General features: G+C 45.8%; 1 protein-coding gene across 2 annotated transcripts in view; it reads left to right on the top strand.

Moving 5' to 3' along the window:
• VCL (vinculin) overlaps window positions 1–13,057 on the top strand; it is a 108,038-nt gene extending 94,981 nt beyond the window's left edge. The window contains exons 15-23 of one of the 2 annotated variants that reach the window (XM_077778601.1): window positions 136–244; window positions 1,347–1,649; window positions 2,863–2,987; window positions 4,278–4,463; window positions 6,562–6,570; window positions 7,522–7,725; window positions 9,751–9,954; window positions 10,320–10,424; window positions 12,691–13,057. In XM_077778601.1, the coding sequence (XP_077634727.1) occupies window positions 136–244; window positions 1,347–1,649; window positions 2,863–2,987; window positions 4,278–4,463; window positions 6,562–6,570; window positions 7,522–7,725; window positions 9,751–9,954; window positions 10,320–10,424; window positions 12,691–12,837 (1,392 nt within the window). In that variant the 3' untranslated portion in view covers window positions 12,838–13,057. The remainder of the gene's footprint in view (window positions 1–135; window positions 245–1,346; window positions 1,650–2,862; window positions 2,988–4,277; window positions 4,464–6,561; window positions 6,571–7,521; window positions 7,726–9,750; window positions 9,955–10,319; window positions 10,425–12,690) is intronic. The other variant, XM_077778600.1, reaches the window with a different exon arrangement.
• The last annotated feature ends 143 nt before the right edge of the window (window positions 13,058–13,200 follow it).

Below are 13,200 nucleotides of genomic sequence, written 5' to 3'. Positions count from 1 at the left end.
AGGAGACCAAATCTAATGCGTTCCATTTTTGGCTTTCTAGCGCCATCTATAGGTAGAGAGTGGAAAGCTTCGCTGAAGGTTTGTATTCCAGCGGGAGGGTGCCCTGAGGTTTAAAGGTTGTTTTGTCATTGACAGGTCGTCTCAGCTGCTCGCATCTTACTTAGGAATCCTGGAAATCAAGCTGCTTATGAACATTTTGAGACCATGAAGAACCAGTGGATTGATAATGTAGAAAAAATGACAGGTAGAGCTGTGTGCAAAGTTCTTACTGTCTAATCCTTGAGGAATGAGTTCTGAGAAACTGGAGTAGGACTGGTTATGTTACTTAGCTGTAATTGGATGAAGGGATGGTCATGTGTCCGACAGTGTACTTGGCCCTGATTAAGGCTGCTGAGCAGCGGCGGCTTCTCATTCAAGCCTTGCAACTTTGTTTGAAGAGAGGCTCTTTGAGTCTCTTTTATTTTAATGCTGCCCTCCCTGTGTGATGTTTATTGTTACAGCTCCTATCTTCTCTTTGAATAGTGCCTTTGCTCAGTCTGAACCAGAGTTTGGTTTCAGAGGCTGGGAGGCGGTGTTTGTGGATACAGTAAGTGTCCCTGTCATTTTCAGTGGGTTCACATTTCAAGGAACCACAATAGCTACCATTTAATACAACTTGTCTCAGAGTTTCCTCCAACTTATCAAGTGCGTAGTTTTTTTAAAAAAGAGAAACCAACCGCCAACAAACCCGTGTCTGTGCAATTGAAGTGGCACCTCTGAATCTTCATTCTCTGTGGAGGGAGGGATGGGAGCGGAGGGAAGAAATGAGGAATGTAGGCTCTTCGGCTTCCCTGCAGAACTTGCTGTGACAGGGTCCATAGCAGCCAGAGATGAAAGTGGAGCTCCTGAGGTATCGGAAGAGAGGTAACGGAAACAAGAAACAGGTGGTTAGGGTTATTAGAATCCTCCGCGTGGCTCATCTTGGGCACTACAAGCTGCCAACAAGCAACAGATGGCTGGGGGGTGAGACGGGAAGGGAGAAAATGTTATTAACATAATGTGGAGATGCGGTAAATGCTTGAGACGCAATCCTTGTTTCCTCCTGATGTCGTTGCAATTCTGCTTGCCTGAAGGCCGGTGACCACGGTTGTTATGAATGCTCTGCCTCTGGCCCTCCTGGGCTCCATCTTCACTTTTTTTTGAACTAAGGTGTTCATCTGGAAGCTTCTGATTGTAGAGGAAGGGCTTAGAGCTGAAGGAGAGAATTCTGGGTGTTAGACTTTCACGTGAGAAACTTGAGTGGACAACAGAGTTTTTGAGTCTCTTCTAAAATAGAAACTTGAGTTCCATTTCTCTTTTCCTGACAGGGCTGGTGGACGAAGCTATTGATACCAAATCTCTGTTGGATGCTTCTGAAGAAGCAATTAAAAAAGACCTGGACAAGTGTAAAGTTGCCATGGCCAATATTCAGCCACAGATGTTGGTTGCTGGGGCAACCAGCATCGCTCGCCGGGCCAACCGTATCCTGCTGGTGGCTAAGAGGGAGGTGGAGAACTCTGAGGATCCCAAGTTCCGTGAGGCTGTGAAAGCCGCCTCTGATGAACTGAGCAAAACCATCTCTCCAATGGTGATGGATGCAAAGGCTGTGGCTGGAAACATTTCTGACCCTGGTAAGCAATGCATGGTGCGGTTCACCTCACTCGAGAGGTTAACTCACGAAGCCCACAGGGTGGGGAGATGATATGCACCCACCTGCAACCACCGCATACAATGTCTGGGAGCAGAAGCTGCAGATACTTAGCTAGAAAGTGCTAGATTAGTCTCTGTCCAAAAAAATATTGCGCAGACTGATTTCTGCAATATTGCAGGTTTGTTGCAGGTTCGTTTCTCTGGACCAACTTTTCTGTGCTTTCTTAATGTTGTCTGATTAGATAGCTCCTGGTCCTTTACTCATTAGTTTGGAAATTGCTCAAAAGATGCATGAAAACCAATTTATAATTTCTGCTTTTCTTAAAATGCCTTTTCTCTGTAAGACATTTTCTGTTTCTGTCAATTTGGGAGGGCTTACGTTGCCCTGTAGCTCTCCTAGGTGAATGTCCTCATCTTCTACCAAAGAATCTGGATTTTTGTTAGCTGAATTTTGAGCATGTTTTCAGTATTACTGAACATGTTACCCCTCCTTTGGTTAGCAACATCTGAATCCCTTCCTGTTCTGAGCATCCAGTGTGTCTGGCCTCGTCTGTGAGTAGAATGCAGTTAATGTAAGGGAGTGGATAGGAAGGACTGCCCTATTCATCCCTCGCCCAGGTAGGGCCTTTCTCCTGTCTTCACCAAGGACATGCTCAGGTTCCTAATTGGAGTTTCTAGTAGTTTGAGGAGAATTCTTGAATTCCCGGTGACTGGACACTGTAGCAGCAGCAGCTTAACTTAGGGGGTTAATACACTTAATGCCAAGGTGAGCAAAGGAGTAGGGAGAAAGATGAGACGGACTCCAGGGTAGGTACGCCCAATCTGAAACTGACATCTCCCCTGTTCTGAGTTAGGCACACTTCTCTCTTGACGGTTCATCATAAGGGAGGTGATGAGCACCACCTGAGCCCAAAGTGATCGCGCCCAGGAGCGTCTTGAGTACTTGTTAATTGTACAGGCAAGAAGGCACCCTGTACCACAGGGAATAGCTGTGGCTTGTGACACTTCTGACTCTTTGTAGGCCTCGTGGCTTCTGCCCTGCCCTTACCTTCTTTCCCCTTCAATCACTGCCTGTGATGCTTCCTGGCAGCTTCACGTCCAGCTTTTGTTAATAGAAACCAGTTCTTCTGCTGGACAGACAGTGCTCCAGGGCTCTGACCTGCCCGGCTGAAAGTGAGGGCTTCTTGTGTTTAGGCCTGCAAAAGAGCTTCCTGGACTCAGGATATCGGATCCTGGGAGCTGTGGCCAAGGTCAGAGAAGCCTTCCAGCCTCAGGAGCCTGACTTCCCGCCTCCTCCGCCAGACCTTGAACAGCTCCGTGTAAGTAAATTCAGAGTCCTGGGGAGGAGTGAGCAGAGGGTGTTGGGACTCTAACAAGGGGGAGGTAAGCTGTGTTCTGGAGCCTCAGTTACCAGGGGTCTTTGTTTAACTTTTGCTTAAAGCCTAGTTGGACGCACAAGTGGACTTTCGTCCTTCATTCCAAAATTAGTGGAGTCCTAATCCCATGCTTTTGCATGGGGTGTGCTGGGTAGGTGGGGTCCGTGGGTTTGGCCTTCTGTGGTGGGGACTGAGTGGAGCAGAGGAACTGGCTTTGGTAAGTGTGCACGTGATGAGGTAGTATCAAGTTAGTGAAGAGTGGGAAAATAATCTTGTGGTGAGATGTTTTTGTGTTCCCAATTGACAACATCAAAACTGAAGTGGTTATACTGTTGTGTACATTCTTTGTTCCTTTACTTGACTTTTTTTAGTAACAAAGTCATGTAATCTTTTTTTTTTTCAAGTTTATTTTTCCCCCTATCATTTAAACTCTTCTGATGCACCCCAAATTACCATAAGTTTATCCTTCCATAGGTCAGTGGTTTAGAAGGAGGCTTAGCTGGGCAATATCTTATAGATACAAGTCCTAGAATAGGAAATAGCGATTATTCTAACAGTATTGGAAATAGCTGGACATTGGGAATAGCTTATCAGGGCAATAATTTGATTTATTCTTCTTGACTTACTTTCCCATGTTTAATGTCGATAAAAGATGTAAATTTCCAAGTTGTTTGAGGACAAAACTGAGTCATTTTGCCCAAACTAAAGCACAGTGCTTCTCTAGCCTCCAGTGCCTCAGCCTCATATGATTCTTTATAGCTGGACTGTTGGTGGGTTGTTAGGGCCAGGGAGAGGGCTGTCCTGTGATATGGCTTTTTGTGGGATCAACAGATTCCCACAAATCAAGATCTTAGAGGTAATTTGGTCTAGCTACCCCTTATTGACAGAGGAGGAACTGAAGCCCAGGGGAGAAGTTACTTGCCTGTGCAACTTCCCTTCAACAGAGTCAGGACCACAAATTAGATCTTCTTTGGGAATGCTTGGTCCAGTAGTGCTGTGTTTGCCTCCCTGGAATATGTCTAAAACTGTAGCTGCTGGCTTTTTGTGGAAAATAAAGGAAGAAAACCTGCATCTGTTGAGATGGAAGCAGGTGGTCCTTGCACTCAGTGTGGGTGGTCTTCTATGGAATGAATGTGGGTGGCTTTTCTGGGGATGCTTTTTAGAGGAAAGGAAAGAATTCTAGAGGGGAGTAGTTCCTGGGGTTTTACTTACAACCCAGTAATTCTTTCTTAGCTGACAGATGAGCTTGCTCCTCCCAAACCACCGCTGCCTGAGGGTGAGGTCCCTCCGCCCAGGCCCCCACCACCAGAGGAGAAGGATGAAGAGTTCCCTGAGCAGAAAGCCGGGGAGGTGATTAACCAACCAATGATGATGGCTGCCAGGCAGCTCCATGATGAAGCTCGCAAATGGTCCAGCAAGGTAAGTAATGAACCTTTTCTTGCGGAAAAAGGATGAAGAACTGTGCGCACAGCCCAGGAAGGAGAGTCTGTTTGGAAAGTTACCCTCTCTCTACTCTGGGAACTATTATCAGTAGCACGATCCTCTTCTTACTTGTGGTTTAGTACATTGTTTCTGGTGCTTGATGGCTTCTCCTTCTAGCGGCAAAAGCGAGAGCTAGGACGTCTGTGGTTTAAGAGGAGGGTTCCTGTCTTCTGTCCATGCAGGTGTCAGCTGTAGTGACCCTGGACATGTGGGGTCTTTGAGAAATTACTTTTCTTTCTTAAGATTGCTGGATGTTTTTAGATGCTTTCTTGCTAATTATCAGCACTCCAAACATGAAATAGTCTTCTGTGGGCTCTGCCAGAGCTTGGTGAAATGTTTGTATTTTCCTTCTATTTTTCATAGAAGCAGGTAGATTGGTGTCTTAAAAGCGACATGCTTTGTCCTTAGAATCCTCTTACCCCTCGGTTCAAGATAGCTCTAGGCTCACTCCAACTCAACAAATCTGAAAGTGTAACTATTAGTGTGGTTGGTGAAAACTTGGATGCTGGCAGCAGCCATGCCCTGGGAATATCTTTTGCCTATTTTCCCCTAAATGATAGAAAGTGAGTGGAAGCTTTTCTAGGGAAGAGCTAAATGTTATTGCTAACCTTGCAATGGTTCGAACTCAGTTCTAAACTGTTGTGATATGACCCTTTCTTCTAGATCTTTATTCCCACCATTTATTTGCCTCTTCACGCCCTCAGCCGTCTCAAGCTCTTGTATTAAATGTGGTTCACCAGGGACCTTCCGCACACAGCTGATCTTGGATTTTTCTAGGCTGGGAAATGGACCTTGGTTTTTTAATTCTGTATTTTTCTGTGCTGTTAGCTGTGAGCCTAGGTTCTAAGAAGGAATGAATAGCGACCTTGCTGGTGTTGGACCTGACCAGGGAATTATTTAAAATTGTATCTTTTGAACTAGGGCACGCACACCTCCAGGACCTTAGCAGAGTCCCGGTGCATGTGAGGAGTGGGGTGGAGGTGACAGTGAAGGTTGGTTTTACTTAAAGATTTTAAAGGAAATTTAAACTTCATAACAGTAATCCCAGATACAGTGTGCTGCAGGACACAAAACATACATGAATTATAAGCAAATTTAAGGGGCAGACAGCATCAACCTACATATTTTCCTGACTCTGCCATTTGTGGCCAGAAGTCTTTAGGTCTGACTGTCCCTGGAGGTTGGGACATTAGGAAATTGCCAACTTTGAGCTGTGTGAAGTCAGGAGCTACTTTACAGGAGCTACTGTGTGTGTTTGGGGGTGGGTGTGTTATGTGTTTGTGTATCTGTCAATCTGTACATTTTGAGACTCTGAACCCCAATAGTGAGCCAGCTTCTCTTCTAAGAATGGGGATGAGTTCTACTTGAGACAGAGTTTAGGGAAAGAGTTTAGAATGTACCTGAATCCCTTGTTTGCCCTGAATTCTCCAAGTCTGTCATCAACTTTTGGAGATAAGTTTCCTGTACAGGATAAGAATTTTAGGAGTGATAGCAACCTCGATTAAACTTCCATGTAAACTCTTACTTCCTCTTGGTTAGTTTTTTTTTTTTTTTTTAAGTAGGCCCCATGCCCAGTGTGGAGGCCAATTTGGAGCTTGAACTCATGACCCTGAGATCAAGACCTAAGCTGAGGAGGTCAAGAGTTGGAGACTTAACCGACTGAGCCACTCAGGTGCCCCAGTGATGTTTGATATAAAGAACCTGTGTTCAGGAGCACCTGGCTGACTCACTTGGAAGAGCATGTGAGTCTGCATCTTAAAGTTGTGAGTTCAAGCCCCACATTGGGTGTAGAGATTACTTAAAAAAAAAAAACAACTTTAAAAAAAGAGGCTGTGTTCACCGTTCTTCATATACATGGATTGGCTTCCTTGAGGCAGTTCCTCTTATGTTCTTTCCCCTCAACCTATTTCAGCATCTGATCACATTTCCTTTGCCCTGGCCTTTCAGAATCCCCATCCATGTTATTAAATTCATTCTTTCCCCTTCATGGGTCCTGTTCTTTCATGGGCCCACATGTGGGCTTCTCTGAACACAGCCTTGGTCAGTTGCCACGTTCATGTGTTATCTGTGAAGTATGTAAATTAAGTTTGGGATGAGAACCCTAGTTTGCAACAGGAGAGATTGAGGTTGTACCCAAGGAACAGCTTTCTGAGTCAATACTAGCAAAGGATGCAGTATGAGATTGTAGAAGTGTTGGCTCCGAAGATCTTGAGGGGAGAGAGAGAGGTGGTCCGAAGTGTGGGTTTTCCCTAAGATGGCAAAGTGGATGAGGCATCTTCTGGAGACTCCTTTCAGCTGGGTGATTGAGAGGTATTTGATAAGTCCTTTTCACTCACCACTGTGGGTTCTTTTTTTTTTTCCCCCCTCTTTCCTGGTTTCATATCAGTTGCCTCTGATTTATCATTTTAAATTCTGGGACTTTTTAATTCCTGAAGGAAATAATGATCTGTGTCTGGTAACTGCAGAGCTGACCCAACGCACTTTCTGTGTCCAGGAAGATATAGAAAAGTGTCCTTATGAGCCAACAGGGAGGGCTCACTTTCTTCTGTTCAAAGCAAGTTGTGTGGCTGAGTTTACTTTTTCTCTCTGGATTCCTTTTAAAGGGAATCAGCTACCATTGTTTGGTTGTTTGGCTCCTCAAAACTGTTCTGACAGAATAATGAGAATTATTCTTGGCACCTTTAACTTTGGTGGTAAGTGTATGTAAAAGGAATTCCACTTCCTTTCTTGGTATAACTTTTTCTCTGGAAACCCTTTGCCCCTGGAGTGAGGCTCTTTCTTTCATTCACTGTGAACAGGGCAGTTGGGATTGGTGCTGGAGGCTGAGAATTCCCTTTCTATGGAGTTTGGTTCATCTGGCTTCTGGAGAGTGTGCGGTTTTCTTTCCCATCGTAGACAAGCTTTGGTTACTAAACCAGCTGATGCTCAGCTTCCCCAGCCCTACTGCTCTTACTAACACTGTCCCTGTTTCTCATCCTTCCTGCCATCGACAAAGCGGGGTAACCCAGCCGCTGAGGTGGGTATAGGTGTTGTAGCTGAGGCAGATGCGGCCGATGCTGTTGGGTTCCCTGTCCCCCCTGACATGGAAGACGATTACGAACCTGAGCTGCTGTTAATGCCATCCAGTCAGCCGGTCAACCAGCCCATTCTGGCCGCGGCTCAGTCATTGCACCGGGAAGCTACCAAGTGGTCTAGTAAGGTACTGATTAGCACCCCTGGTTGGGGCTGCTCCATATGCATCCGGCCATGTGCAGCCTTGACACATTGCATCACTCATGATCTGTGCGAGTCCTGTGAGTCTGGGCAGGGTGGGCATCTGTCTGTCTGCACCTTGTTGTTAGGTCTGGCTTCACAAGTTTGATAGGTCTGCTAATGCCAGATTAATTGGGTTGCATTTGTTTGGGGTTAGAGATTGGGTCACTTTTTGAAAGGGTTTCTTTTCTTACTGACCTTGGGGCCACAATTGGAACCTTAAAGCCCCTGGGAAGCCGTGGGTATGTCTCTCAATGACTTGCAGGTCTGGAACCATTGTGGACCATTAAGAGTTCACCTGGCCTGACCATTAAACTTTGCCTGCCACCCCATCCTCTGCTGATCTGTCACTGATGGCTCAGGCAGAGTTGATCAGGGTGAGAAGCAGCTTTATACGGCAGGGTCTCTGGGGCGGACTGCTTGCGGCCCTGCACTTGGCTGCCTGGCAGATGCTGGCTTTAATGGGAACTCATAGGGAAGGGGGCTTTACTGACTGCTTGTCCAGGTATTTCAGTGGGAGGGGCTGGGAGTGGGGAACAGAGGGCTCTCAAAGCTGTAGGACAGGCAGCCATAGAGCTTTGGCATTGGGGCTGAACCAAATCTAGTTTTGGGAGTGGGAGAAGAGGGTGATTACTTTTTTCCCTTTTGAAGGTAGCATGTTGTAAGAAGAAAGGGTTTGAAGAGTGAGGGGTAATAACTAACCCTGGCACTACACTGTCTTCTAATCAAGGTCCTAAAATCCTGGAATGATACCAGGTCTACATGGGAAGAGATGGGCCCAGGCAGCCTTGTCTAACATGCCCCTATTCTCCTGACTACATCCCATACCTGTATTCTCTCTGGCCTCAATTACTGCCTGAGATGTTACACGCCACCCCGCATAGTGCTCGGCCACTTCGTGATGCCTGTGGGGGTGTCTCTCACGGTGCCCGCAGTGGCATGGTTTGTGTATGCCTCACTGCCTTGTACAGAAATTGAAAAGCATGAGGGGAAAAATGAGTAGGGCCTGACCTTTTAGGTAGTTTTGAACATTGCAGTTGTTATTTTTGGTTTTTATCAGCTAAAGGAGAAACCTTTTGAAGGCATAAAGTAAATTACTTGTACATTTCTTTATTGTGACCCGTGGGGTTTTTAATGAACCCAGCTGCCAAATCTAAGATAAACTGCTATTAGTTGGAGTGGGGGTTCCAATTATAGCTTTGACTCATGATTTTTATTTTTTGGTGCCTCCGCAGCATCCTTTTAGCTGAAGATTTCTTTAATTGAAGCCACTTAGCTGAGGGGACATATGAATTGATTCTTGGCCTTTTTAAATGCGATAAATTAAAATATCATGTTCCCTTAGGCCGACAGGACAAATATGAGGCAGTAGAGGGAGGGCAGGAGCAGTCTAGGTGAGAAAATACATCTTTTCTCACCAATGCTGATAAGTGACTTGGTTTAAATTCTAGTTTAGCAGCAACAGTCCTTGGCTGCATTTGTAACAAGGGTTAGGATGAAGAGGAGGATTTCAGCATCTGGAAAGGCTCCTCTGTATTTTTCCCCTCAGGCCAGCTCTACTGCTTTCCCCTTATAGAAAGGAAAATGCCTGTTTAACCAACTTCTTGGCCCCATCCTCATTTTTATTGCCATGATTAACTTGGAGATGCTGAAGTGCTATGTTCAGTGCTATGCCGACGGTGCACATGTTGCCCTTCCAGACTAATATTTTTACGCGGTCTTCTTTTTTTTCAGTTGGATGGATAATCTCTTTCCTTCTCTCTCTCTCTCTCTCTCTCACTGAATGCTGGCTCACTCTTCTGTTGTCCTGTACCATCCATGTCACTCAAGAGCAGTCCTTTTATCCTCTTCCTACTCTTCCAGGGGCCACTGGAGCAGCAGGCTCCCTCCCCTCTTCTCTGTCCTTCTGCTTCCTTCCCTAGCTTGGCCAGAGTTGGGGCCGAGCTCACATTATGTCTTTGCTTCTCTCTAGGGCAATGACATCATTGCAGCAGCCAAGCGCATGGCCCTGCTGATGGCTGAGATGTCTCGGCTGGTAAGAGGGGGCAGTGGTACCAAGCGGGCACTGATTCAGTGTGCCAAGGACATTGCCAAGGCCTCAGATGAGGTGACGCGGTTGGCCAAGGAGGTTGCCAAGCAGTGCACGGATAAGCGGATCAGGACCAACCTCTTACAGGTATTAAGAAAAGTGTGCATATGTGTCAGCGTTGGGGGCATGGGAGGGAGAAAGCGGGAGAGAGAAAACTGGATGGGCAAGGAGGAGGGAGAGCTTCAGAGTGGAAAGAAATAGAAGAAAGGGAAATACATATATATATGGGCAGAGTCAGGAAAATTTATTCCCTAATTAAATAAAAAAATGTTAATGCTTCCCCGAACAAAGGGACGATACTGGTCCTAGGGAGGAAGTGAGTGGACTCCTGCTGCCAATTTATTGAATGCCGTCTGCATGCCAGCCCCTAGGAATACAGAGGTGGACAAGTCTTACCCTCAAGAGCTCGTGGGCAAGAAAAACATCAGAAACATACTCAATTTTCTTCATAGGTGTGTGAGCGAATCCCAACCATAAGCACCCAGCTCAAGATCCTGTCCACGGTGAAGGCCACCATGCTGGGTCGGACCAACATCAGTGATGAAGAATCTGAGCAGGTATGTGTCTGCTGCTTCTGGTGTCGTGCCAGCGGCTGCTGTGCCAATTCTAGCAATTTAATTCAGCTTTGGGAAAATTTTACCCATGATTTGAATATTCGGTATTTGGAATGGAGTCTCTCCGAAAGGCATCTGGGTTGGAGAGATGCATCAGAAACTTAGAAGGGGAAGTAAAGTCTTGTGCAACTTTGGTCACTTTACAGGTGGGAAATTGAGGCCTAGGGTTAAGTGTTGGTGGCAGGTGGACCTCTGCTCAGTTCTTTTCCTCTGTGGAATAAGTTTGGCTCTCCTGAGGCTTCTAGTCTGTTTACTCCTGCCCACTGTGATCTTTGGCTAGAGAGAATTTCTGCTTCCTAGTTCACGGGGTGATAAGTACCCCGGGGAGGATGAATAATGTAGGCTTTTCAGGGGCATGAGATAATTAGGCGTGTGCTGAGGCTGAAATGACAGCTCAAAGAGGTGCTTCTCTCAGTTTCTTTGACAGCAGTTGAAATAAGGGTGGTGGGAGGGTTCTCTTCAGCGACGGCAACCACTTTATGGAGTTTGTCCTCTTTCACTGCCTCATGGAAATGTGGCCCAGGACTAATCTCAGAAAGTCCTCATCTGAGCACCTCTTCCTCTCCTTACCTCCTCTCTAGTAGGCCCTGCTTAAGCCAGACTTCCAGTGTCTTCTTGTAGTAGGTAGCACAGCTTTTGTTGAACTGCTCAGACAGGCTCCTCATACAAGGGCATGTATGTGGCACTCACTGTATTAGGTACTATGAAGGGGGGTTGAAAAAGCCAGACAGTCCCTTTCCTCGGGAAATTCCTTCTTCGATCCCTGGGCCTGGAGACAGAGAGCCTACTTCGCTCGTGCCAGTGGTGCTTTCACTACCATGTTTTAGTCCCAACAGCTCTCACCTGACCCTCCTTGTGCACCAGAGGAATTGGATCTTCTCCCCTAACTTCCATGTATTCTAGGCAGGGTTTGCGCACTGGGCTGTTTCCTGTCATGTGATCTCCTCTGCCCCCAAGAAAAGGAAGTAGAAAAAACAGGGAGGGAAGAGTAGGACTCGTAATTTCAGGCCGTATCATTTAACCAACAAAAATGTATTCTGGGAATATCTACTATGTTCTACCCAATATCCTAATTTAAAAGGGTAGAAAGTGACAGTGTGGTAGAAGGGAAAAAACACAGGGCTGCCAGGTCAGAAGTTCTGAGTCCTCATCCTGATTATTGTGTGAGTTTGGTTGGCAAATCTCTGAACCTCTCTGGGCCTCGGCCTCTTTGTTGACTGGCATGAAAAGATCAGCTGACCAGGAATTTAAGCCCAGAGCTATGCCTCTCAGAGCCAATGAACCCTCAGAAATTGCATGCACAAATTTTATACACGTGAGCATTATTCTGGGAAGAATCAGTAGACTTCATGAAATCCTCAGTCTGTGGCTCAAAAATAGTTTCGTGGTTGTTTGTGTGTGTCTCTCAAATAATAATTAAGAAATAAAAAAATTACTGAGCTAATGGATTGTAAGTTCTCTGGGTTTCTATGGTGGAGTACTATTGTTATCTCAGTCCTGTAAGTTCGTGTGTTTAGATTTACTTATTTAGATTTTCGTGGATTTATAAGATGATTGGTTTGTTCATTTGGTTATTTTTTTCACTCATTATTAAAATTAAAGATTTATGAATCAAGTATTTATGAAATACTTCTTTTGCCAGACACTGTCCTAACATGGGACATAGTAGTGAACAAAACTGACAAAAATCACTGCCCTCATGGAACTTTAATTTTAAATCGGGTAAAATGTCAGATAAAACAAACAGCTTGGGCAAAACATACAGTATATCAGTTAGTAATGATGGGTTCTATGGAGAGAAATGAAGAATTGGAGGATGAGGAATGCTGTCAGTGGGAAGGTGTTTATGATTTAAAGTGAGCAGGGAATGCCTCAATCAAAGATCTGAGCAAAGATCTAAAGGAGGTGAGGGGCGAGCCATGAGGGAAAAATATTCCAGGTAGAGGGAACAGCAGGGGTGTGAGGCAGGAGCTTGTTTGAAGACCAGGAAAGAGTTGTTCTAGAAGCCATCTGTGGGTATAGTACACAATCAGTGATGGCCTTTTTGGGTTGTTTTTGGTGATCCCCCTACACAACCAGTGATATGACAAGTGGGGGGATGCCAGCTGCAGGTGGGGTAAACTGCAGTCCACCCCTAGCTTAAGCCAGTTTTGGAGGTAGGACTGCATCAGGGACTGTGAGTAATGGAGAGTTCTTGCTTTCCCTGCAGGCCACAGAAATGCTGGTTCACAATGCCCAGAACCTCATGCAGTCTGTGAAGGAGACTGTTCGAGAAGCTGAGGCTGCTTCAATCAAAATTCGAACAGATGCTGGATTCACACTGCGCTGGGTTAGAAAGACTCCCTGGTACCAGTAGGCACCTGGTCAAACTTGGCTGGCACAGAAACCCCTACTAAATAGAATGAAATGATTGCGGAGTCCCAGAAGATGATGAAAATTGCTTAGGGGGTTAAAAGCCACATCCTGGCCTGACCTAACATAAAGGAATGGGGCCTCTTCACTTTAGAAACCATTTATACTCTTGTCATGGACACTTTGAAATGTGTCTCCGTATAAAGCCTGTATTCTCAAACACAGTTGATACTTGTGCACACTCTATCCCAATAGGAAGACTGAGTTTCGAGCCCATGGACTTCACATAAGCTCAGAATCCAAGACTGAACACTAGCCAGACACCCTGCTCTGCCCTTATTCCCTAGGGGACAGTTCTTCTCTGCTT

This window comes from Crocuta crocuta, unplaced genomic scaffold (genome assembly GCF_008692635.1).
Source record: "Crocuta crocuta isolate KB4526 unplaced genomic scaffold, BGI_CrCroc_1.0 scaffold167, whole genome shotgun sequence".
Classification (NCBI taxonomy): domain Eukaryota; kingdom Metazoa; phylum Chordata; class Mammalia; order Carnivora; family Hyaenidae; genus Crocuta; species Crocuta crocuta.
Note: the sequence above shows the minus strand (reverse complement) of the source record. Positions and strands in the feature narration are given on the sequence as shown.